At 39.8% G+C, this 25,968-nt stretch overlaps 2 protein-coding genes and 1 non-coding gene across 8 annotated transcripts in view; 2 read left to right on the top strand and 1 right to left on the bottom strand.

Annotated features, from left to right (window-relative positions):
- Positions 1–747: 747 nt before the first annotated feature.
- TIPIN (TIMELESS interacting protein) lies at positions 748–14,159 on the top strand. 4 transcript variants are annotated; one of them, XM_055536759.1, is made up of 9 exons: positions 780–895; positions 5,943–6,067; positions 6,418–6,558; positions 6,674–6,752; positions 6,962–7,037; positions 9,151–9,273; positions 9,501–9,564; positions 11,676–11,882; positions 13,331–14,159. In XM_055536759.1, the coding sequence occupies exons 3-9, from the start codon at positions 6,426–6,428 to the stop codon at positions 13,531–13,533; spliced, it is 885 nt and encodes a 294-aa protein (XP_055392734.1). In that variant the 5' UTR covers positions 780–895; positions 5,943–6,067; positions 6,418–6,425; the 3' UTR covers positions 13,534–14,159. The 4 variants fall into 4 exon arrangements, with proteins under 4 accessions (XP_055392732.1, XP_055392734.1, XP_055392735.1 ...); XM_055536760.1 differs by having other exon boundaries at positions 5,943–6,169; XM_055536757.1 differs by lacking the exon at positions 5,943–6,067 and having other exon boundaries at positions 748–895.
- LOC129622184 (small Cajal body-specific RNA 14) lies at positions 9,983–10,118 on the top strand. Its single transcript, XR_008699861.1, has one exon. It is a non-coding gene; the product is annotated as a small Cajal body-specific RNA 14 (non-coding RNA).
- A 1,154-nt stretch (positions 14,160–15,313) lies between the features above and the next one.
- DIS3L (DIS3 like exosome 3'-5' exoribonuclease) overlaps positions 15,314–25,968 on the bottom strand; it is a 32,760-nt gene continuing 22,105 nt past the window's right edge. For all 3 annotated transcript variants that reach the window (XM_055536754.1, XM_055536755.1, XM_055536756.1), the window contains 8 exons: positions 24,370–24,617; positions 23,178–23,270; positions 19,840–20,373; positions 18,907–19,061; positions 18,621–18,799; positions 16,896–17,041; positions 15,996–16,170; positions 15,314–15,908 (listed from right to left, as the gene is read on the bottom strand). In XM_055536754.1, the coding sequence (XP_055392729.1) occupies positions 15,603–15,908; positions 15,996–16,170; positions 16,896–17,041; positions 18,621–18,799; positions 18,907–19,061; positions 19,840–20,373; positions 23,178–23,270; positions 24,370–24,617 (1,836 nt within the window). In that variant the 3' untranslated portion in view covers positions 15,314–15,602. The remainder of the gene's footprint in view (positions 15,909–15,995; positions 16,171–16,895; positions 17,042–18,620; positions 18,800–18,906; positions 19,062–19,839; positions 20,374–23,177; positions 23,271–24,369; positions 24,618–25,968) is intronic.

Here is a 25,968-nt window from a genome sequence, read left to right as displayed (position 1 = left end):
CAGGGTCAAGCTTCTTCAGCATGTAGATAAGGTCCCCCACTCATTGAGGTAATACTGGAGAAACCCGACCACACTGAAGCCAGAGTTCCCAATTCCATGTGCAGCTGTCTCTAACTGATGGCCTCATGTGTTTTCAACACTATTCACTTTTAAAAACAACAAACAATTCTAAAAGTTTTAATGACATGGCCTGTGTGAAAGCTGTATATTTTTTTACATGTCTGGTGCAATTGCTAAGGAAAATGTATTTCTAGTATTTCTCCCACGTGAAATAGGACAGTCAGACATTAATATGTCAGTGCCCTACCACTGTGGTAGTTACATTCACATGGTGCATGCTCACTGGCTCAGTGGTGTTCTACCCTTTGCCACCGTATAGGCTGTAGCCAGCCAGGGTCCTCTGTCCATGGGATTTTCCAGGCAAGAATAGGGGAGTGGGTTGTTATTTCCTCCTCCAAGGGATCCTGTGGTAGGCAGCTTCCTTACCACTGAGCCACCTGAGAATTCATATTGAAGGATTTCTGTTAGTAAATCTGAAGAATCGGTAGTTTCTTAGAAAATTCTGTTTGCCTCTATCCTTAATATTCCATCCAAAAACCTGAGATCTATTTCCAAAGTCTAAAGTGCAGAGAGCATAAGCAACACGAAAGCTTCTCGGAGGAATTCAGGAAGGCGGATGCGGTGCGGAGGGCAGTAGTGCGATGGGCTGGACCTGGGAAAGGTTGGGTAGACATGGGTGGGCGGGACCTGGGGGAGGTGGGTCTGGTAGGCACCGCCCAGGGTGTGCCCAGATTTGGCGCCGAACGCCAAGGAATCTTCTCGCGAGAGTTCGAGAGAAACGCGGTTTTTCTGCCGCGCGGAACTCTGCGCTGTTGGCGGCAGCGGCCGGAGCGAGGTGAGATCGGGCCGAGGGGCGAGTGAAATTACGGAGGGGAGAGACGGTCCAGGTAGTGAGGCGGGGGAGCGGGCATCTGGGCAGTCGCAAGGAGGGAGAGAGGAAGCAGGCGGACATGACTTAGACGGACGTGGGCTGATTTAGGACTGCAGGGAAGGGAGGCCTGACCGGCCACGACCTGTGCAGAGAGGAGGTCGGTGGGAATCAGAGCTGCCGCTTTTACTTCGTTTACGTTCGGGTCTGCCACTCACTAAACCAAACCTTTTAGTGGAAGGGAACGTGTGTCAGATATATCTTTTACATCTCTGGCTTCTGTATCGCGATTTCTAAACTCAGGAGTCGCCCTGTGAATGTTGAATGAATACGGTTGAAAGAGAGGATAGACAAGGAAGCACGGAAGAGGGGAGATTGGAGAAGAGGGATAGGATGGGAAGTTTTGTGGTTTTAAGCCTGGGTAGCAAAGAAGATCATGGGGTGAGTTTGGTAGGATTTCTGGCAGGGTCTTCTGTTTTGATAACTTAAAAGTTGGACGTTGGACACCTAAGACTGTGGGAATGAATTTATATATTAAATTTCTTTGTTACCTTCACTCCTCTGCGATTCTGAGGCCTAGAGGAGGAAGTCCTCTAGGGTCGCTCTGTGCGACCCCAGAGACGGCAGCCCACCAGGCTCCCCCGTCCCTGGGATTCTCCAGTCAAGAACACTGGAGTGGGTTGTCATTTCCTTCTCCAATTATACTTACTATAGTTTGTGCCTTGTTACCTCATTCATAGCTCCATTTTGGCTTCAAAGATGTGAACCACATTTCTTTCCAGGAGGCTTAAGCAGAATGGGGCTAAGTATACTTTTTGATGATATGAAACTAGATTATTTTAGGTTCGCCAAAAAGTTTTTTTTGTTGTTGTTGTATAATGGCTCTAATAGCACTTAGTTGTCTTTAACTTCATTGAAAACAAATTTGTTAGACTGTATTGTGACAGCTGTCATATCAGCATGCATTAAAAAAAAAAACTTATCAACATTGGTGAATTTTTGTGTAGCCATTTTAATATTGAAGATGGAAGAAAAAAGCATTTTTGGCATATTATGCTTTATTAAGAAAGGTAAAAATGCAACTGAAACTCAAAAAAAGATTTGTACATTGTATGGAGAAGGTGCTGTGACTGAGCAAAAGTGTTAAAAGTGGTTTACACAGTTTCATGCTGGAGATTTCTCGCTGGATGATGCTCCATGGTCTGGTAGACCAGTGACTAAATTGAGACATTGAGAACAATCAACGTTATACTACATGGGAGATAGCTGACATACTCAAGATATCCAAATCAAGCATTGAAAATCATTTGCACCAGCTTGGTTCTGTTCATCGCTTTGATGTTTGGGTTCCACATAAGTGGAAAAAACCTTCTTGACCTTAGTTTTGCATGCAATTCCTAACTTAAATGTAACAAAAAACTTCCATTTTTAAAACAATTTGTTATGGGTGATTAAAAATGGATACACTACAATAATGTGGAATGGAAGAGATCCTAGGGCAAGGGAAGTGAACCATGAACCACACCAAAGGCCTGTCTTCATCCCAAGAAGATGATGTTGTGTATATGGTGGGATTGGAAGGAAGTCGTCTCTTATAAGCTCTTTCTGGAAAACCAAAGGATTGATTCCAACAAATACTGGTCCCAATTTGTTGTTCACTCACTAAGCGTTATCCTACTCTTTGCGACATGATGGATTGCGGCACAACTGGCTTCCCTGTCCTTCAGTATCTCCCCGAGTTTGCTCAAACTTATGTCCATTAAGTCAGTGATGCCATCCAACCATCTCATCCTTTGTTGCCCCTTCTCCTCTTGCCCTCAATCTTTCCCAGCATCAGGGTCTTTTCCAATGAGTTGGCTCTTTGCATCAGATGGCCAAATTATTAGTTTCAGCATCAGTCCATCCAATGAATATTCAGGGTAAATTCCTTTAGGATTGACTGGTTTGACCTCCTTGCAGTCCAAGGGACTGTCAAGAATCTTCTCCAGCACCGCAGTTCAAAAGCATCAATTCTTCAGTGCTCAGCCTTCTTTACGGTCCAACTCTCAGGTCCGTACCTGACGGCTGGAAAAACCATAGCTTTGACTATGCCTTGATGTACTTCTTTTCCTATTTGGAACCAGTCTTTGTTCCATGTCCAGTTCTAACTGTTGCTTCCTGACCTGCATACAGATTTCTCAAGAGGCAGGTCAGGTGGTCTGGTATTCCCATCTCTTTCAGAATTTTCCAGTTGATTGTGATCCACACAGTCAAAGGTTGATTTGGTTGATTTGGCATAATCAATAAAGCAGAAATAGATGTTTTTCTGGAACTCTCTTGCTTTTTCGATGATCCAGCGGATGTTGGCAATTTGATCTCTGGTTCCTCTGCCTTTTCTAAAACCAGCTTGAACATCTGGAAGTTCATGGTTCACGTATTGCTGAAGCCTGGCTGGGAGAATTTTGAGCATTACCTTACTAGCGTGTGAGATGAGTACAATTGTGCGGTAGTTTGAGCATTCTTTGGCATTGCCTTTCTTTGGGATTGGAATGAGAACTGACCTTTTCCACTGTGGCCACTGCTGAGTTTTCCAAATTTGCTGGCATATTGAGTGCAGCGCTTTCACAGCATCATCTTTCAGGATTTGAAATAGCTCAACTGGAATTCCATCACCTCCACTAGCTTTGTTCGTAGTGATGCTTTCTAAGGCCCACTTGACTTCACATTCCAGGATGTCTGGCTCTAGGTCAGTGATCACACCTTCGTGATTATCTGGGTCGTTGAAGATCTTTTTTGTACAGTTCTGTGTATTCTTGCCACCTCTTCTTGATATATCTTCTGCTTCTGTTAGGTCCATACCATTTCTGTCCTTTATCGAACTCATCTTTGCATAAAATTTTCCCTTGGTATCTCTAATTTTCTTGAAGAGATCTCTAGTCTTTCCCATTTTGTTGTTTTCCTCTATTTCTTTGCATTGATCACTGAGGAAGGCTTTCTTATCTCTCCTTGCTATTCTTTGGAACTCTGCATTCAGATGCTTTTATCTTTCCTTTTCTCCTTTGCTTTTCGCTTCTCTGCTTTTCACAGCTATTTGTAAGGCCTCCTCAGACAGCCATTTTGCTTTTTTGCATTTCTTTTCCATGGGGATGACTTTTCCAGGATCCCTGTCTGCTGTACAATGTCATGAACCTCCGTCCATACTTCATCAGGCACTCTGTCTATCAGATCTACTCCCTTAAATCTATTTCTCACTTCCACTGTATAATCATAAGGGATTTTATTTAGGTCATACCTGAATGGTCTAGTGGTTTTCCCTACTTTCTTCAATTTAAGTCTGAATTTGGCAATAAGGAGTTCATGATCTGAGCCACAGTCAGCTCCCGGTCTTATTTTTGCTGACTGTATAGAGCTTCTCCATCTTTAGCTGCAAAGAATATAATCAATCTGATTTCAGTGTTGACTATCTGGTGATGTCCATGTGTAGAGTCTTCTCTTGTGTTGGTGGAAGAGGGTGTTTGGTATGACCAGTACGTTCTCTTGGCAAAACTCTATTAGTCTTTGCTCTGCTTCATTCCGTACTCCTAGGCCAATTTGCCTGTTATTCCAGGTGTTTCTTGACTTCCTACTTTTGCATTCCAGTCCCCTATAATGAAAAGGACATCTTTTTGGGTGTTAGTCTAAAAGGTCTTGTGGATCTTCATAGAACCGTTCAACTTGAGCTTCTTCAGCGTTACTGGTTTGGGGCATAGGCTTGGATTACCATGATATTGAATGGTTTGCCTTGGAAACGACCAGATCATTCTGTCGTTTTTGAGATTGCGTCCAAGTACTGCATTTCGGACTCTTTGGTTGACCGTGATGGCTACTCCATTTCTTCTAAGGGATTCCTGCCCGCAGTAGTAGATATAATGGTCATCTGAGTTAAATTCACCCATTCCAGTCCATTTTAGTTCGCTGATTCCTAGAATGTTGATGTTCACTCTTGCCATCTCCTGTTTGACCACTTCAATTTGCCTTGATTCATGGACCTGACATTCCAGGTTCCTATGCAGTGTTGCTCTTTACAGCATCGGACCTTGCTTCTATCACCAGTCACATCCACAACTGGCTATTGTTTTTGTTTTGGCTCCCTCCCTTCATTCTTTCTGGAGTTATTTCTCCACTGATCTCCAGTAGCATATTGGGCACCTACTGATCTGGGGAGTTCCTCTTTCAGTAGCCTATCATTTTGCCTTTTCATACTGTTCGTGGGATTCTCAAGGCAAGAATATGGAAGTGGTTTGCCATTCCCTTCTCCAGTGGACCACATTCTGTCACATTCCAAAGGTTAGTTAAGCTGTAATACGAAGAATGGAGTGAAAGAGCAAAATGGATAGGAGTAATGGAATAATCCAATATATGTTAGGAAGTAGTTGTGGAAATAGAAATGGCAGACTCAAGGAATAATTTGGAAGTAAATGGACAGGGTAAGTAGGGTAGGGGAATGAAGTATTAAGGGTGACTTGCAGGTTTCTGAGTTGTATAGCTGGATTGGTGTCATTTACTGAATGGGGAAAATTTTGAAGATTGGTTTTATACATGGTAAGTTGTAGATGCCTTTGAAAAATTTTAGAGCTGTAGAATGAGAGGTAGAGATTTAGAGCTCAGATTTGATGCTTGTGTAGAAATAAAAAATTAGTGAGTCATCTATAAATTAGAGTCATGTGCATAACTGAGTGAAGTGGGCCGAGGATGAAATCTTGGAAACTTATTAACCAGGTTAGAGGAACATGAATCTGCAGAAGTTTAGGAGGCATGTCCAGGAAGGGAGGAAAACCAGGTGAGTACTGTGTTTCAGAAGTCAACAAAAATCTTTTCCAGCAAAAGGAACTGATCAAAAGTGTCAGATGTTTCTGAGAGGTCAAGTGAGATGGTATGAAAAGCATTCTTTCAAGTTACCAATCAAGACATTATTTCCATTTCAAAGGAAACTTTACTAGAAAGCCAATATATAAACAGTATTTTTATTTTTTCCTTTTTTGGCCCCACTGCACAGCTTATGGGATCTTAGTTCCCAGGGCAGGGATTGAACCCAGGCCTCGGGCAGAGCACAGAGCCCTAACCACTGGACCACCCGGGAATTCCCAGTAATAATTTTTAAAACCTCTGGTTGGAGTGGAGGTGAGATTCTTGTACCCTGCCTGTTTCACCCCATTTGGACCACAGTTTGAAACCCGCTGAAAAGTTGAAATCATTTTATAATGGGGAAACTCAACAGTTAAGGTAAAATGTTTTGCTCAAACCCATATTGTTATTTAGTGGTAGGCTGTCCATTAGAACTCAGTTCTTCGAGTTTCTAACTTAGGTTCTTTTTTCTGTAATTGTTATATTCTCCACTTTGTTTCACGATGTGTGAGTTTGAAATATGGTTTAACTGACTGACAAACATGCATTTTGCTGCAAGGGGAACTTAACTGTGTCATAGAAAAACTGCTTGGATGAATAAAGATTTTACTTTTTTTTTTCCCTAGAAGAAAAGATGCTAGAACCACAGGAGAATGGCTTGACTGACCTACCAGATTATGAGCATATAGAAGATGAAACTTTTCCTCCGTTCCCACCTCCAGCCTCTCCAGGGAGAGAAGATGGTGAAGGCGCTGAACCTGAAGAAGGTCCATGACACCAGAGTGGTGTCCATGTCCAGCTATCCCTCTGTCAGCTTTCAAAATGACACATTTAAAAATGAGGCTTAAATAAGTAATATTAAATCTTGGTATATTTCACCAGAGTCAGGGAGAGGAGCGCCTGTTCCTGTACCTCCGAAGAGAACAGTTAAAAGGAATATACCCAAGCTGAATGCTGAGAGGTACATTTACTGTTTCCTTAAACATTTCTACTTTTCTTTCCATCATCGTTTCCCTCTTATGTTACAAGCTTTTGGTTGGGATGATTTTGGGATCAGATATTTCTAAAGGCATTTTTTTTAATTTAACAGATAACATTTTTTTCTTATGGTCTTGTTTTGGCCTTGATGGCTTTAGAAAACTTGAAATTTAAAAATACTTCTATTCACAGATTAATTTCAGAGAGAGGGCTCCCAGCATTAAGGCATGTGTTTGAGAAGGCAAAATTCAAAGGTAAAGGTCATGAGGTAAGAAATGTCTGATTTGTATTTTAGACCTTTGTTTCTTAAAGTATTGGTGAGACTGTGTGCCATTCTCATGCTCTCAGGAATCTTAGAATGTTTCACAGATGCTGTCATTCAGCATCATATCTCTTCAGAAACTGTAATATGTGGAAAGGACATTCAAGACATTTAGGAACTGTCAATCTCTGCACAAGTGAACATTTAAAAATTTCCTTTGCATCATGTAGATATAATTTTTTTGCAGATGATGTCTTAGTGGAGCTTTGTAATAATTTATGAAGGATTTTCAAATATGTTCTTAAATTATCAACCTCTGGGGTAGGTGTTGGTCCCATTATATAGTAAAGGAAACAGGTTTAGTTTTAAGCTTCCACTGCCAGTGGTTAAGAGCAGACCCTTGACTTTGGTTTCATGGACCAGCTAGAGGAACATTAATACAACATGAGCATGATTTTGGTGTGGTGTTCAGGAGAGTTGGAAAGAGGGAAGTGAACAGAGGCAGATAGTAATTCAGAGGCTATTTCACTCCCAGGGCAACGAAGTGAAATAGCCTAGATAGGATATTAATAATAGCAAGGGGATGAACAACATATAATACTTGGAGGTGATTGGGAGGTACAAAAGTAAAAATTAATCCCCAAATTTTAAACCTAGGAAGCTGAAAAACCTGATTTTCTTAGTTTCGGTGGACAATAAGGAAGAATATAAGCCTGTGTTCTATTTTGCCACAAAACTAAACCTAAGTCAAGATATTTTAAAACCATGCCCAGCTCAGTTAATTGATTGCTCTTATTGAAATTTTCAGGTAGTAATGATAAACTGGTGCTTTGAATTTGGGACATCTTCATCATTTTCATAAGTTCTTAAGATAAATAAACTTATATGAAGAATAAATATTTTGTATTCCTTCACTGGGTGCAGGTGGGCTCTGAGTTTGTCTAGTCTTCTATACTTTGCCTTTGAAAATTCTTATTATTTTCTCACAAAGTTGCATCACTGATGCCTTTTTTCCAGGTATGATTTGGGACTTTACACTGTATTTAGGTATGTCTCTTCTCTGTCCCTTGGGTCTAACATGACATTGTGAGGTGGCTGGTCAACAACTGGAAGACGGTGGTTGAGCCTTTAAAAGAACTTTTATCTTTATCAGAATGAGAACAACAAGACATTATGTTCTCAGTATTACATATTGAGTTATTGGTAGAGTTTACGGTTTTAACCATGAGCTTCTTGTGGTTCAAATACCACCAAGATCAAATACCACCATCACAATAATAGTGGACATTTGTGGGCTTGCTTTGTGTCAGGCACTTTACTTGTATTACTTAATCCTCCTAACAACCCTATGAGGTGTGTATAATCTCATTTTATTCATGAAGAAAAATTACATAGGTAAAGTGATTTGTTTAAAGTCACACAGCTATTAAATGGTAGAATTTAGATTTGAATCTATGCAGTCTGATCCAGAGCTTTTAACCACTCTCCTATTTTAAAGTTCTGTAAGAAAAAAAAATTTTGTTTTTAGTAAAATCAGGAATTTTGGACTTTTTTCATTTATTACTGTGGTTTATTAAATTTTGTTTTTCATTAAAATTTTTTTTTAGTGTTAAATTGAAATTTCAAATGTAGAGAGGTACTGTGGTCTGAGAATGTTTGCACTTTTCTTGCTGGTCTTCAGTACTTTGCCCTTGGAATTTCCAAGTATATTTTCGCAGAGCTGATTCTCAGTGCTTTCTTCTCCATATATGATTGTTAGGGGCCTGTCAGTCTGTATAGTTATTTCTAAAAGATAAGCTTGTCATTTTATTAAATTTACTTTCAAGTATTGCTTTATAGTCCTGAAAAGACACATGTGATTATCTTTTAACTTTTATTAAGTTTTCATACTAGGTTTCTTCTTTCCTCTGATTTTTAAAGCCTACTGCAGGTTTTAAACCTACTGCAATCCTCTAAGCCCTTAATACATACTTTTCTTCTTAAACTTTTTTCTAAAAGTTTATTAACCTTATAGAAGGACACCAGTGACTTTGGTACTACTGTTCAATTCTGAAATCTGCTGACAAGGTCACTTGTGAGAATGAATCTTCTATTTAGCATTTTTATTTTTATGTGCTAGGCTGAGGACTTGAAGACACTAATCAGACACATGGAGCACTGGGCACATAGGCTATTCCCTAAACTGCAATTTGAAGATTTTATTGATAGAGTTGAATATCTGGGAAATAAAAAGGAAGTTCAGGTAGGTGTTGAGATTATTATGAATATTATTCACAATGCTAAATTGTATAAGGATATATTTAGTTGAGGCTAAGTAGCTCTTTGGGGTCTTCATTTTGCAGTCTTAGTAGAGAGGGGGAGAGTTAATAGTGGTTACTTGGGTGCAACTTTTTTTGAAACTAAGAATAAAATCAGTGACCACTTTCTTCCAAATCTAAGTGAAAATGTAAAAATGTCTTTTATTTTCAGACCTGTTTAAAACGAATTCGACTTGATCTCCCTATTTTACATGAAGATTTTGTTAGCAATAATGGTAAGAATATAGGTTTATCTACTTGATAGTAAGTTTGCTTTTACAAATGGATCTAATTGGGGTTGGCAGTGTTATAGGACTGAGTTCTTAGTTTATTTTGAATATATAATTACAGTATAGTAAATAGGAATGAATTAAGATGCCTTGGTACATCTAGAATACACAGTGGTATGCCATTAAGAGATGTAAAAATATCTTTACATGTTCACAAAAGAGCATGAGTTTTTGTGAACTGTTGGTCATGACCCATTGATCTTTTGTAGTGCTTCTTAATAAAAATATATGAAAAGATGCAGTGTTCATATACATGCCCATTATAAAAAAGTGGTTCTGGGAAATTAGAATAATTTGATGTTGAAATACTTCACATTTCACATAAGAGTACAGATCTTGTATATATGACGTTAATTAGACCTATGTGACTGTTCCTGGTATTGATTGCATTTGTTAGTCGTACAGTGCAACCATAGGCAGTCACATACATCAAAACATATGGTTCCTGCCGACAGGGTCTGTATAGTTATCAGATTTTCTGTGCGATGGCTCCATACATGTTTGCTTTTTGTTTTTAAAATTTTTAGTAGATGCAGTAGAAAATACAGGCTCCATATAGAATCCCCGAAAGTTATTTATAAATTGCTTTTAAAGGTGTAAAAGATGTGATTTAAATAATCCAAGGTTTAATTATTTGGTAAGGTATGGTATGAACTGTTGGCATGGGATTTGATATGTGAAAGGAATTAGTTATTAGACTCTGAATCCCACAGCATATCCTACTGGGTCAGTTAGCTTATTCATTGAACTTTTTGAGCTTCGTACTATGTGCTAATGGGCTTCCTTGGTGGCTCAGTGGTAAAGAATCTGCCTGCCAATGCAGGAGACATGGGTTGGGAACATCCTCTGGAGAAGGAAATGGCAATCCACACCACTATTCTTGCCTGGGAAATCCCATGGGCAGAGGAACCTGGTGAACTGTGGTCCATGGGGTCACAAAAGAGCTGGATACAGTGACTAAATAACAACAACACTGTACTATACACACACACACCCTAGGAAAGGAAAGGAGAGTAAATGTAAATTCATATTTCAAATGGTTGTCTTGGTGATATGAATTTTTTCCCCCACTTGTCAGATCTGATGAGTTGTCTTTTTTTTTTTAAACTGCATAATGTGAATGATACAAAGAGAAGTTGAAGTGTCAGCTTTGCCATCTTCTTAGTTCTTGCTTATACTTCTGTTATCTTCTATCTCAAGATGTTCTGTTATTTTGCAAAAATCTTTTAAAGTTACCACTTGTGCATTTTGTTAGGGTTGTTTTGGTTAAAATAGATAGTATGTCAGTTTGCTTAACTGGGTCATCAGAATATCAGCTATATGTCATAATATGCTGAATTTAAAAAATGAGGACTCAATTCCACCCTGCCTTGAAGGTAGCTTAGGATAAGTGATAGGTTGTCACCGCCAGTTCTTCTTCTAAATGTAAGTTAGAAGAAGAAATATAAATTTTCCTTAATTCTTAAATGAAGTATAAAGGGAAAATTTAGTATTTACTTTTCATACCCCTGTGAATCATTTTAGGAACATCCTACTTTGAGATAACTGGTGTACAGGGTTTTAAGAATTTATTAAGACTAATAATGTAGAGAGCACTGAATTAAAAAAAAAATTAGCTTGGAAATATGTCCACAGATCTCTAAATTTCTTTTTCCTTTTTCACTTTGTGTCTCAGTTTTACCCTATATAAAAATAGCCTATATAAAATAATTACTGTGTATCATCCAAACAATGTAGCAAGCTAGTAAAATGTTTTTAATGTAAAACAAGGATATGCGTTGGATTCTTTAAGTTCTTTTATTAGCAACTATGAACTTTTGCTCTCTGTTAATGCATATTTTTAAACTAGTATCCTGTTTGACTTAAAATAACTCTTTAAATATTCCTTCTACTTGTTTGAGTCAAGCATGTCAATCATCTGACATTCTTATACCTCACAAATTGTTTCTTCATGTCTGGTACCTTGTTGCTTTAAACTGGTTTTCAGTCAATAGCTGCAGAAAATCTTTTTCTAACTGGTTTAACACTATAGACACACTTTTTCTTTTCTACTGCAGATGAAGTAGAGGAAAGTAATGGCCATGATGTAACTGCTACCGAATTAGATCCCTTTCTGACAAATTCATACGGAAGTGTAGAGTTTGCTTCTGAGTCAAGTAGAAGCCTAACAGAAGAAGAACAACAAAGAATTGAGAGAAATAAACAACTGGCCTTGGAAAGAAGACAGGCAAAGCTACTGAGTAACAGTCAGTCCCTAGGAAATGGTAAATTTTATGCTGCATTTTATGTGCTACCATTAATATATCAAGGGCACGTTAGAAATTTTAACTTCTTTACTATTCCTTCAAATAAAATACCTCGAAGAATAGAAAAATATGGTAAGTAAGTAAGTAAAGTCACTCAGTCGTGTCCGACTCTTTGCGACCCCATGGACTGTAGCCCACCAGGCTTCTCTGTCCATGGGATTCTCTAGCCAAGAATACTGGAGTGGGTTGCCATTTCCTTCTCCAAGAAAAATATGGTACAGTATATTAAATTTATGTATATTCAAGAGAGAGAGTGAGCGAGAGACCTAGTTGGAATCCACAAAGAATACAAGTTCAAGATAGTTTTCTGGGTAGCTGAGCATCTGTTAAAAAATTATTCTAATAATCATTTAAAATGGATTCTGGATTTTTCAAAAACGGAATCTTCCCTGACTCCTTAAAGCATGCGACATATAATTTTATCTTAATGATCATAATTAAAACATTAATTGCTTTGTTATTTCCTAAGCATATAAAACACTCTGCAGCACTGGGGACTTAGGGCCATTTGTGTGGCATGAATCGGCCCCAGATGCCTTTACCGCGTTGCGCCACTCCCGCCGTGAGCTGTCATATTGCTTTCTTGTTGACTCCCTCACCTCTTTTAAAACTGCCTTAAAATTTGCCGATTTAAAACAGACTGTGGGTTTGGAAATTGGACAATCAAATTTGGAAAGCTGTATTTAAAAAATAATGGCAAATTGCTTTTGAATGAAGCACACATAATCACATTCATCTTTGTCAGTTTCCAATCCAGTTTTTCCTTTTGAAGTGGGAAAATAAGAATTATTTTCTTATTATAGTGAAGATACCATGTTATAAAACAAGTTTCACGCAAAATAATGAAATTCTCAAGTGAAAATTATTCTGTGGTATTATCAGTTTTTTTTCCAGTTAGAATGAATTTAATTTTTAACCTAACAAATGGATGTTTTATACTACTTTGTGAAAAATTACATGAAGATAGAACTGTTGGTGGCAGTTCTTCCTTGCTGTCATTATCAAAGTTTACTTGGCGATAAGTATTTTAAGGCCCATCTTCTATTTATAATATATGACTTTAAAATTTTCTGAGTAGAAATGAGTATCTTAAATATTTTTTTACTATAGATCACTTATATATCTCATAAGGACATTTGACTTTAAAAAACCTATCTAGTAATTGTGGTTTTTGAATGGGAACAGTTGCATTTGGCTATGATTCAGAAGTTTGAGTTCGACTTGAATTTTTAATGGATTTTATAATAATACATGTATAGAAATGGCTTTATTTGGAAGAAAGAGATCATAATTAACATTAAAGTGATCATAGATTTCATTTTTGTTGATCTAGACTTGTGAAGAAGTTTGTACTAGGTAAGATCGGATCCGGTGCTTGTAATGAGTAATAGTGGTTTCTCTTGCAGACTTGTCAGTGAACACACCCAGCACACAGACCTCTGAGGCGGGTAGTGCAGGTGAGGAGCAAAAGGAGGAAGAAGCAAATGGATTTAACAGAGACCTTCTCGACAGTCCACGTAATGCTGGTGCTGCCAGTACTGTAAACGAAGAGGAGGAGTTTAAAGTCAAGGAAATGCAACTGGACCAGTCCTTTCACAATGTACAGTAGTAACTTAAGGCTTCGTCTAGAAATGTTCCTCAAGTTGGATAGGCCTCAAGTGAGAACATCTATTAACTTGCTGTCTTCCAAATTTGAGGTGACGGTGCAGTGCATTTTGTTTGCTTTGAGTGAAAATCTTTATATAGTGAAACTTTTAGATTCCTGTTTAAAATCTGGCATTATTTTAATTATGTTTATGTGCTCAATTGCTCGGTTGTGTCTGACTGTGACCCCCATGGATTGTAGCCCGCCAGGCTCTTCTGTCCATAGGATTTTCCAGGCAGGAATCACTGGATTGGGTTTGCCATTTCCTCCTCCGGGGGATCTCGACCCAGGGACCAAGCCTAAGTCTCCAGTGTCTCCTGTATTGCAGGCGGATTCTTCAGTGCTAAGCCACTGGGGAGGCCTTATTTATAATTGTTTCTTATTAACTTTCATTGTATATTTTTCTCCTTAGTGTTTATTTGTATTTAAGTATGACCTTGTAAAAACAATTGGTAGTTAATAAGTAGCTTTTGCTGCTTGTGTTCCATTGAATGCCCTGTTTTTACTAAATTGGGTGGTGTTTTAAGATGTAAATATGTATGATAAATACTAGTGTTGTTTTTTTTTAAATAAAAATCTCATGAACTATCCCTACAGGCTTTATAAAAGTTTCTTACTGCTCTTTAGTGCTACACTATATACTTACGGTAAAATGTTTACAGTTGTTATATATGTGTTTACATGTCTTTTGAGAAGTCACTTTAATACTTCCAAGGGTCAGTGAAAAGCTGATGTATTGCCTGGCCTGCATAGGTCCTAGGGAAATTCATATGCTCCTTGGTACCTTTTGTTGTTCAATCACTAAGTTGTATCCCACTCTTTGTGACCCCATGGACTGTGGCACACCAGGCTCCTCTGTCCATGGGGTTCTCCAGGCAATACTGGAGTGGCTTACCATTTCCTTCTCCAGAGGATCTTCTCAGACTAGGGATCAAACCCATATCTTCTGTATTGGCAGGCAGATTCTTTACCACTGAACCATCAGGGAAGGTTGGTACCTTACTGACTAGTTAGTTGGAGAGAAATTTGCAAAGTATCATGGGCACCTCGGGAGGATTCACAGGAGAGCTTGCATTGGTGGAGATGCCAAGGATTGGGAAGAACATGTACAATAATATAGAAATGAAAATCTAGGAAATAAGAGATTTGGGAATGGTGGATATGAGGCTGAAGTGTTAGAAGCATGTGGTGGGAAGACCTAATTGGAGTCTTTCCAGCCTCAGTTTATCAACTTGGTGGAGGGGTAATTACAGTACTATGTTGAGAATCAAGTTTAAATGTTTGTCTGGTTCTTAGGAGATTTCCACGGGGGAGAGGGTAAGGCAAAGCTAATCTTTACGAACTAGGACATGGGAAAGTTGCTTTTTGGGACAGGGTGTAGACTGGCAAAGTGATGGTGCTAAGTAATAAGTCTCCAGCAAGAGCAAGGCCTGGGCAGCCCATCTGAGGAGTACTCAGCTCAATGAGAGGATGGAAGGGAGGTGTGAGAGAACAGACCTTACCCTGTGCATCCCATCCCAACCCCTAGGCCCCAATCCCAACTGGTGCTGGGGACAGCAGGGGAGACTGAGTCAAATACGAAGTCGAGAGTTTTAAAGTGGACACATGGACAGGACTGAGTCTTACTATCTAAAGGAGACTGAAAAGTTAATCTGGCAGATGTCAGAGGGACCTGTGACCCAAATGGCCCAGTGTAGAAATTACTGGAAAATTAATGCAATGAAAGAACTGATTTGAGACAAGCTGGCCAAAAGTCAGTTCTAGGTTTATTAACAAGACTGGCAACCTGTTTTGCAGAGCCAGGATTCAGTGATCCAGTATCTGAAAAACCACTTTCCATACTGACCTAATTGCACTTAAATGCAACTTAGTGATAAAACATTTCACAAATATGTGAAATATCTACCCAATCTCCTCCCCCACCATCCAAATCAGGGATTGGTGGCACTCAATGGCACAGAAACTTTTATCTTGATGTTAAAGGTAAAACACTCACGGAAGACAAAGTTCTCTTTTAATGAAGTCAGAAGAGTTCATATGCCGTAACTGTTGGAAACGTCCAGGAGAGCTAGGTCTCTTATTTCCTCTAGAAGTGTGTACAGGCTTCTTCCCTTCGTTTGGCAGTATTTTTGATAATCTTCAGTGATGTTTACTGCGACTTCTTGAGCAAGCTGAGCCTCCTCCACGGATCTAGTTACTTTTTTCACTAAATCGCTCTTTAGCAAGAGGGAACTCTGCTGCAAAAGTTCTGTATCTGGTGTCATGTGTGGTTTATTGCTTATTATTTCAAGCCGTATTGTATCAGAATGGCAACGTGAGGTCTGTACGGATATTCTCACCTATCATAGAGGAGAAAATGCATATTACTAAGTCACATTCTTTGCTGGTTGCATTGAAAGGAATGCTTAATGTAAATACAGACTTACTGTTACATGGTCAAACAAATGGAATGTAACCGATTCCCCTCCTGTTGTGGTAGAGGTGATCTTGTTTTGAAAGCGTTGAAGGGATCCTGGTTTCCATTCAGAATGGCCATCTGGGCCACATGAGACCACTAAACCATCTTTATTTCTTAAATAAGCAGCACCTTTAATCCCAAACCTGAAGTATTGTTAGAATAAAAATTCAGAGATAGTATATTCTTAGTGTGCAGATCTTGTATACTTATCGGGAATGCTAGTTTTTCTTACAGCTTAAAAACAACAAAAAACTTCCCAAAACAAGAAAAAGAACTTTACATCTGATTAACCTCCAAATATCTACTTCACTGAGCAGACGAAAACAAAATGTTTTGCTAAAGAAAAAAGTAAAACTATCCGACGACTTATACAGGAGTGAGTGAATGCGTTAGTCGCTCAGTTGTGTCCAACTTTTTGTGACCCCCATGGACTGTAGCCTGCCAGGCTCCTCTGTTCATGGAATTTTCCAGGCAAGAATACTGGATTGGGTTGCCATTCCCTTCTCCAGGGGATCTTCCCGACTCAGAAATTGAACCCAGCCAGGTCTCCTGCATTGCAGGCAGATTCTTTACCATCTGAGCTACCAGGGATCTCTTTTTTTTAATACTTATATAATGAATTATATATTACATTATGTACATATGGTAACTTCAATACAGTTGCTAAAGTAAGTGCTTTAAAGAATGATATCTAATGTACTGACTATACAGTCCATGGAATTCTCCAGGCCAGAATACTGGAGTGGGTAGCCTTTCCCTTCGCCAGGGGATCTTCCCAATGCAGGGATCAAACCCACCGTTTCTATAGTGTGTCTATATTGAGGTTAACTATGACTTCATAACAACTTTTGTGTTAGAAATAACATACCTTGGTATAAACACAAGCACACCATTTGTCCTAATTGAATAAATGACCCCATCAGATATGCAACGCTCCTCAGTTTCTGGGTCTTTGTCTTTAAAATACATGCATTGGAAGAGCTCAGTAGACTGCTTCTGAGAATGCTGTGCTGCCTGTAAGAAGAAGCACAACCCCCAAACATGATGATGGGCCTCTTGACACCCCAGAAGAAACATGTGATTCATATTCCCAAAGAAACAAATGTCTTTTAAAAAGGCTAGGTTCTAGAAAACCATTAATACACATATTCTCTATTATTAATTAAATCAATTTTGTAGGACCCTTTATCAATCCCTCAAAAATGTTTTAGAAAATTAACTCTTTAAAGAGAACTGCTGCTAAGTCACTTCAGTTGTGTTCTACTCTGTGTGACCCCATAGACGGCAGCCCACCAGGCTCTCCCATCCCTGGGATTCTCCAGGCAAGAACACTGCAGTGGGTTGCCATTTCCTTCTCCAATGCATGAAAGTGAAAAGTAAAAGTGAAGTCGCTCAGTTGTGTCCGACCCTCAGCAATTCCATGGATTGCAGCCTACCAGGCTCCTCCATCCATGGGATTTTCCAGGCAGGAGTACTACTTGTTTGTTATTTAAAAGCTGTTTATAGTTCAGTCAAGAAGAGGAAAAGTACCCAGGTCTATGTCTTACCTGTATTTTTCAGGTCTGTCCTACCAAAATCCCACTGATGGAAGTACAAATTAGAACTATATTCTGGAGGGCAATTTAGTAATAGGTATGAAAGTTTTAATTATGCCTGATTTGTGTTGATGTATGGCAGATTTATTTATCTGATTTATTTCACTATAACTTGTAAAGCAATTCTCTTCCAATTCAAAACAAAAGCTGAAAGTTTTGTGTACCCCTTTTGATTCAGTAATTCATTATTGCCAGGAATTTATCCAGGCAAAATGTGAGAAGTCTGTAAAAATGTATACACAAGGATGGTTGTAAACTAGATTGCCAGAACACTGCTGCCTAGCCAAACTTTGTGAAATGACGGCAGCATTCTGTAACTGTGTTGTCACTTGTAGCCACTAGCCACACGTGTCTATTAAGCATGTGAAATGTGGCTAGTGCAACTGAGGAGCTGAATTTTTCATTTAAACATGAGTAGTGGCTACAAGATTGTTTAGTATCAAACTAGCATTCTAACTGGATACAGATAATATTAAACATTTAGGCAGTTTCCAATCTGATGTTTAGCCAAATGGTCTAATTCTATCTAAGTTGTATAACATGGTCAATAGCAACAATATGAAATAAAATACAAAGTAGTTTCTGAAATAATGATGTAACTATATTGATATGGTGTGCTATCAATAACATGGTAAGTGAAAAAAGGCCTACTTCAAACAGCAGGTATGGCTGGATATTTTTATAAATAAAAAGCATTGTCTAGAATTGTTATTATCTTTGGGTAGTGAGATGAGAGACAGTCTTTCACATTTCTACATTTTGCGGGGAAAGAATCTGACTTGTTGAATCTCATAAATCCACATTAAGTATTTCAGAACATTTGTAAATGTATTGCGAGCTACTCAACAAACTTTATGATTTTTCATCTTTCTCATTGATTGGAATAATTCTAGAGTTTAACTTGCTGGAATATATGGTACTTCATTCCACTACACAATAAAGTTGATATTCTGTTAGCAAAAGAGATGATGGGTAAGAGAATTAAAAATCCCTCTTACTCGGTTTCTGTTGTTGATATGTCTGCATAACTCCTCAAGATCTTTGTTGCTGAATAAATTTTCCTTAATTTCCATTTTCTTATCTTTTGAAATGGCTGCCATTAGTAATCGATGTACTATAATATCTGAGTATCTTCTTATTGGAGAGGTAAAGTGAGTATATTTATCTAATGCAAGACCTTAAAAAATAAACCAAAAAATCAAAATAAACAACAACAACAAAAAACCTTTTTAAACAGTTTGCTCAAGGCTTCGGCCACAAGAGAAGAAAACTGTAATCATTCACCATAGTGACGGAACTCCTCCTCGGCACATGATCCGGTGGAAAAATACACAGCGTTAGACATGGCCTGTGTAGCCATTGATCGAAGTAACTTGTTGACGATGGGATCGTTGGGGTCATTTGCATTATCCAGAGAATCAGCCAGTGCTTTATTGGACCTGACAAAAAATGGAAAAATTCTTATTTGGTCCCCAGCAATAATTTACAAGTCAACACTCGAGGGGAACCCTTTACTCACCAACTGAATACACTCATCTGCCCATAGTTAAATTTATTTGGGACACATTTCAGAGAAGCAACTTTTTTTCAACTACAGAAATCTAACTTGCTTTTGAGATTTAAACAAAGAAAATTTCAGAATTCAAATAACATTGTTTTCTGTTTTTGCCACACTGCACGGCTTACAGGATCTTAGTTCCCCAACCAGAAATGGAACCCGGGCCACCACAGCCAAAGCGCCAAGTCCTAACCACTGGCTCACCAGGGAATTCCCTCCACTACCTTTCTTAAGTAGTGAAGAATAATGTGCTGAACCTATGAGGTGAAGTTAACGCTCAGCACACAGTGGGTGGCCAGGTACCTTTCGAGTTAAATTCCTAACACCCTTAACCTTAAACATCCTGTATAGGTCAATAAATGAAATTTTTCTTTTTTTAAATCAAGAATTATTGAGCCAAGGACTCCCCTGGGTGGTCCAGTGGTTAAAACTACATCATGCTTCAATTCCTGGTTGGGGAACTAAAATCCCCCAAGCCATGCGGGGCAGCCAAAAAGAAAAAAGGAAGCCTCTTTACCTACATTATAGTAAATGAAGAAAAGCTAAGAAGTTTTCTCTTTTTGGTCAAAGATCTGGCTGTCACATTTTATAACCACTGTAAAATACGTAAGTGTACAGTAACCCCTTCCATTTTCCTGCCCCTTCAAAAGAGAAATTACCGTGTATCTATGAAGAAGCCCTTTGCTTTAGCACACTCTCGGAGTTCGGAGAAAAACTCCTGGTGTGGAGGAGGGTGTCGGCGCAGCAAGGCTTGATGAGGGAAGCTCTCCCAGATCTTCTTGGCTACCCAGTGGTTGGCCAGGATCATGCATTCAGCCACGGTCTCGTGGACTTCCAGGGGCTGCTTGGGGATAAGGTCATGAATGTTCTTTTTCTCATCGAGCTGGATACGAACCTCCACTCCTTCCAGCTCCAGGGCACCGCAGCTGTCTCGCTTGGCTCGGATGTGGCGGGCTATGTCAGTTAGCTTTCTGATTGCCCACACTAACTCCTCCAGCTTGGCTTGTCGGCTCTTCTCATCCAGGTCCTTGAATTCCGGAATATCCTTCACAACGCTGAAGTTTCCGTCCAGCAAGTCTTGGGCTGCTTCATAAAACAGTTTGTATGCCGATCGAATAATGGTTCTGCCATACCATACTTTCTTAATTTCATAGGAGGTCTTATCTAATTCCCACATCACGCTTACAGCATACCTGCAAAACCAGTCACATTCATCATTGTTAATTCTACCATTTTTTGAAATGAACAGAACTAGAGCCTAAATGTAACGAAAGAAATGACATTGCTATGGGTTTCCAGTCTGATGTTTCAGTCCAACACTCTGCTGCTAAGGTGAAAGATATTTAAAATTAAAATGAGGTTAGACAAGGTTCTGTGGATCTCTGAGCAAATCTGAAATGAGTTCACACGAACTGTTCCAAGCCCAACTTGATGGTTCTCCATGTTCCTTAGAACAGCACAGCACTGATAGAGTTAAGTCTACTGGGCTCTCTAGCAAAGAGGAGTCAAGCCTTTTGAATGCTACTAGGAAACACTGAACTAGGATATCAGTCTTGATGGCAGGTTCATGAGCAAAAAGTTCACTTAGTAAAGAACGACTTTAGCACCATCACTCTAACATCTGCAACTGACATCAAAAACAGAGCTAATTTCTTAACGTGTGAAGAGCTCTTACATACCAACTACTACTAGATCAAGAAAGCAAAAGGGAAAGGGGCAAAAACCATGAAAGAGTTCATAGAACAGGATACACAAACGGCTTAGACATACCAAACAATGACTGTACGCATAGAAGGAAAAATGCAAATCAAAAGCACTTTTAAGATACCATGTTCATTTATCAAATTGGCCAAGATAAAAAAACACAATATATTGTGTTGGCAAGGCTGTGGGGAAACTAGCACTCTCATACAGTGACGGAGAATGTAACTGGTATAACCTCTATGGAAGGCGATTTGCTTTTTAAACACAAATGCATATACCCTTTGACACAGAAATTCCACTTCTAGGACTTTATCTTCCAGAGATGCTGTACTTTTAAAAATGTGAAATGAGCTATATTCCAAGTAATTCAGTACAGTTTTGTTTATAATAGCAAAAGCTTGGAAGCAATCCAAATTTCCATAGATACAGAACTGTTATTAATATGGAATGATCTCCAAGATACATTGTTAAGTTAAAAAAGAAGCAAGGTCTGAAGAGTATATATATGGTTACCATTTGTACGACAAAGAAAGACCACATGTCCAAATATGTGCATTAGTGTGTGAAATAACAGAAAACTTATGTTGGTCTTTGTCCCTATCTCCTGACACAGGGCTCCTGACACCCTTGTAATTTCCTGGGAGATAGGCATGTCTTGTTCTAATGAGGTGGGCTCCTGAAGGAGGCTGGTCACTAGAAAGACCAAGCCATGATTAGAAGCTTTCAATCCTGCCCCTCATTCTCTCGAGGAGAAGGGCTGAAAATGGAGTTACTAATGGATCACGCCAATGTGATCAAGCTTCCATAAAATCCCCAGTGAGCGAGGTTTGGAGAGCTTCTGGGTTGGTGAACACACGGAGGTGCTGGGAGAGTGGCACCCCGGGCCTAGAAGCTCCGTGTTCCTTCCACATACCTTGTCCTACACAACTCTTTCATCTGGATGTTCACCTGTATCCCTTATCATATACTTTTATACAGTGAACATAAGTAAATTGTTTTGTTGAGTTCTGAGAGCTGCTCTAACAATTAATTGAACCTGAGGAGGAGGTCTGGGTATCTCTGATTTATAGCCAGTAGGTCAGAAGTACAGGTAACAATGTAGACTTTTAACTGGCATCTGAAGTGCAAGGAAGGGGTAGTGGAAAGCTCTAATCCAGCGTCCCCAATCTTCTGGCACCAGGGGCCAGTTTCATGGAAGATAGTTTTTCCACAGACCAGGGGTGGACTGGGGATGGTTTCAGGATGAGTCAAGAGCAGCAGGGTTCGTGCTATGAGAATCTAATGCCACCACTGGTCCAACAGGAGGCGGCGCTCAGGTGGTAACGCGAGCCATGGGGAGTGGCTGTAAATACAGATGAAGTTTCACTCACTTGCCTGCCCACTGCTCACCTAATGTGTGACGGTCTGGTTCCTAACTGGTAACAGTCCATGACCTGGGGGTTGGGGACCCCTGCTCTAATCTACAGCAGGTCAGTCAGAAGCACGGTGACAGTCTGGGCCTGTGACAGTGTCTGAAGTTGGGGAGAGGGGGACAGCTGTGTGAGACTGAGCCCTTACCCTGTGGAACCTGATGCCGTCTCTGGGGAAGACAGCATCAGAATTGAATTAAATTGTTGGACACCCAGCTGTGGTTGCAGAGAATAGCTTGGTGTGGAGAAAGACATCTGGTGGCGAGCAGTGTCAGATTAATGTGCCCTCTGTAAAGACAAAGGAAACTTATGGGAAAGAAAGACATAGCAGGGAAGAACTGGGTGTTTCCCCATACAGGAAGGTGGAAAACTGAGAGTGCTTTTTTGTTACAGTATTGTATCTAAAAAAATACATAAGAAATTGGTAACTGATGCAAAGTGGCAGGTGGGAGCCTTTCACTAAACATCTTTTGGAAGGTGTGAATTTTCAGCTTCAAGGACAGATATAAACTTTAATTACAACAAATAACCACAAAACTCCCTAAGTTCATGATCCTTGTGAAAAACAGCCTCAAGCAGGGAACATATATGTACAAAGGGACACCCATTTGTTCTTAGACTTTGACTTTAAAAAGTCAACAAGAGGAAGACGCAGCCTCCCAGCTAGGCAGAAGGAAAGGAGACAAAAAGAAAAGAGGAGTGGAAGGGAAGGGAAGGTGTGAGAAATAAAGCTGCCCCCAAACAGAGGACTGGGGAGGAAAGAAGGGGTGGGAAGGGCGGTGGGAAAGTAGCTTAGAAAAAGGAAGTGGCCAGAAGCAAGAGCTACCAGGCATCACAGAAGGACCAAGACGAGTTCTGACAATAGAAATAATGAACCAACTCACCTATCAACGCCTCCCAGGAGGGAGCACACGTCAGCGCTGAGGATGGCGGGCAGCATGTCATAGCGACGGTCTGCTAAGTAGTAAGTGGTGGCCCTGTGAACGACACACGTGCAGGTCCATGACCTTCAGCAGCAAGAGGCAGGACTGCTGACAGCACAGGCTGTGGTGAGGAAATGGCCAAGGGCTCAGCGCCAATTCCCCAAGGCTGCTGCTTTTCATAAAGTGCAGCAGGCTGGGCAATAAAGCTATGCCTGTGTTCCCACTTTTCTAAGTGATGCCGCTTTGGGCTCAATATTCTTCCACTGATATAAAAGAGAAAGACAGAGTGGCACAAATCTTAGTTGTGTAGGAAAAATTAAAGTGTAACGATCCAGTATTTATATAAAATAGGATATTACTACATGAAAAATTTAACCCATTTCACTGTAGGGTACAACATGTGAAAAGATTTTGTTAAAAAAGGAAAGGCAGGGGCTTCCCTGGTGTCCAGTGGTTAAGAATCACCTGCCAATGCATGGGACTCAGGTTCAGTCCTTGATCTGGGAAGATCCCACATGCCATGGGGCAACTAAGCCCTTGCAACCTCCCTCAAGAGAAGCCACTGCAAAGAGAAGCCCACACACTGCAACTAGGGAGTAGCTCCCACTCATCCCAACTGGAGAATGCAGCCAAAAAAAACAAAGGAAATGTAATTGATCAAGATACTACTTTTCTCAAGGAAAAGAGGAAGTGAAAGTGAAGTCGCTCAGTCACGCCCGATTCTTTGCGACCCCATGGACAGTAGCCTGCACCAAGCTCCTCCGTCCATGGGATTTTCTAGGCAAGAGTACTGGAGTGGGTTGCCGTTTCTGGAAGGATCTTCAGGACTGTTCCCAATTGTGAAATCTTTGTTTTAAAAATCTGAAACTAGCATGGGCTTCCCAGGTGGCACTAGTGGTAAAGAAGCCACCTGCCAATGCAGGAGATGGAAGAGACTTGGGTTCGATCCCTGGGTAGGGAAGATCCCCTGGAAGAGGAAATGGCAACCCTCTCCAGTATTCTTGCCTGGAGAATCCCATGGACAGAGGAGCCTGGTGGGCTATAGTCCATAGGGTTGCAAAAAGTCAGACACGACTGAAGTGACTTAGCACAGTTGCGGAACACATTATAGTCACACGCACACAATCCCAGTGCTGATTTCTAAAAGCATTACCTTGTCCTAGCTTCAATGTCAATATAGGAGTGTGGTGCTACAAAGTGCGTCACATCTGCAATGTGGACTCCAAGCTCCAGGTTGCCATTATCCAAGGCTCTGACCGACAGGGTGTCGTCCACATCTTCACAGCCGCTGGGGTCGATGCTGAACACCAGGTGGGTTTTCCTCAGGTCTTCACGTTCTCGTTCCTCTTGGGAACTTACCTTCCAGGGATTTTCCGGTGTGTTGACTGGCATCTCACACATCTGTACAAGGAGAGGCCCAAGATTCAGCAATTCATGCACCAGAAATTTCCATAAAAACTCTCTAACATTCTCCATGTGACTGCATAGAAACCCCATTCATTACTCATTGTGTGCGTGTGCTAAGTCACTCAGTCATGTCCGACTCTTTGCGATCCTACGGACTGTAGCCCACCAGGCTCCTCTGCCCATGGGATTCTCCAGGCAAAAATACTGGAGTAGGTTGCCATTTCCTCCTCCAGGGGATCTTCCCGACCCAAGGATTGAACCCAAGTCTCTTGTGTCTCCTGCATTGGCAGGCGGATTCTTTCCATTAGTGCCACCTGGGAAGCCCCTCATTACTCCCTACCTTCTACCTATGTTTGTTTTTTTTGAGCAATAATTATTTATTAGGTGCCTAATATGTGTCAGGAGCCATGTGAGGTTCTGGAAAGTCGGGACTCAATAGGAAAGACACAATCTGCATGCCCTTGAAGGCTCTACAGTCTGACAGGAAATGTTCCAGAGCATTTACAGTTTCTTTAGTTGTGAGGGTGCAAGCAAGAATGAATGGGTGGCTTATAAAAAGTACAATATCTACCGCATTTTCAAATGATCCATTTGTTTAAATACATTTGAGCTTTTAATTCAAGTCAAGCCCTGAAAAAAATCAACATGTCCCACATATTAAAAGCATATTCCCTTTTTAAAGCAGGATCAATCTTGGGCATTTTTTTCCTGCATTATTACCTATTCAAGCCATCAATTTTCAGTTAAGTAGGCTAAAAGGGAAGAATTCTAGTCCTGTGAAGTCTAATTCATGTTTTATTTTGTTCCAACATTTTCACTAAGCTGTCAAAACAAGTCAACAAATGATTTCAAGATACTAATGTTAAACATAAAATTTTAATAATGTAAGATACTCTCAAGTATTTTTACTATTATAGTTTCTATTCTGTCAAAAATTATAATGAAAATAAGAACACCCATATGCTCTTGATGACAATGCAAACTGGCCCAATTTTTCTGGAGGACAACCTGCCTATTCACAGCAAAAGCTATTTAAATTTTTTATGCCCTTTGACTTGGTAATCTCACTTTAAGTATTGCATTCCAAAGAAAATGATCAAAAGATTAAAAAAAAGTGATGTTTATGAAACATTTGAAGTAGCACCTTTTAAAATACTGAAACATTAAAAATCCCAAATGCTCAACAACTGAGGAAAGCTTAAGCAAACTAGAATACATCAATATACAGTAATTTGCCATCATTATTAAAAATAAGTAGGCTATGTCAACACATAGAAATAATTTTAAGTGCAAGAAGCAAAAAATAGCCTGTGTGCACTATGAATATAGCTATGCAAGAATAATA

Source organism: Bubalus kerabau, chromosome 10 (assembly GCF_029407905.1).
Source record: "Bubalus kerabau isolate K-KA32 ecotype Philippines breed swamp buffalo chromosome 10, PCC_UOA_SB_1v2, whole genome shotgun sequence".
NCBI classification, from domain to species: domain Eukaryota; kingdom Metazoa; phylum Chordata; class Mammalia; order Artiodactyla; family Bovidae; genus Bubalus; species Bubalus kerabau.
Note: the sequence above shows the minus strand (reverse complement) of the source record. Positions and strands in the feature narration are given on the sequence as shown.

Coding starts and splice junctions, on each gene's coding strand:
- TIPIN (XM_055536758.1), top strand. CDS start 5,702: ATGTCCAGGAAGGGAGGAAAACCAG. Junction 6,753..6,961: donor CCCAAGCTGAATGCTGAGAG/GTACATTTACTG, acceptor TTCTATTCACAG/ATTAATTTCAGAGAGAGGGC. Junction 11,883..13,330: donor CAGTCAGTCCCTAGGAAATG/GTAAATTTTATG, acceptor TTTCTCTTGCAG/ACTTGTCAGTGAACACACCC.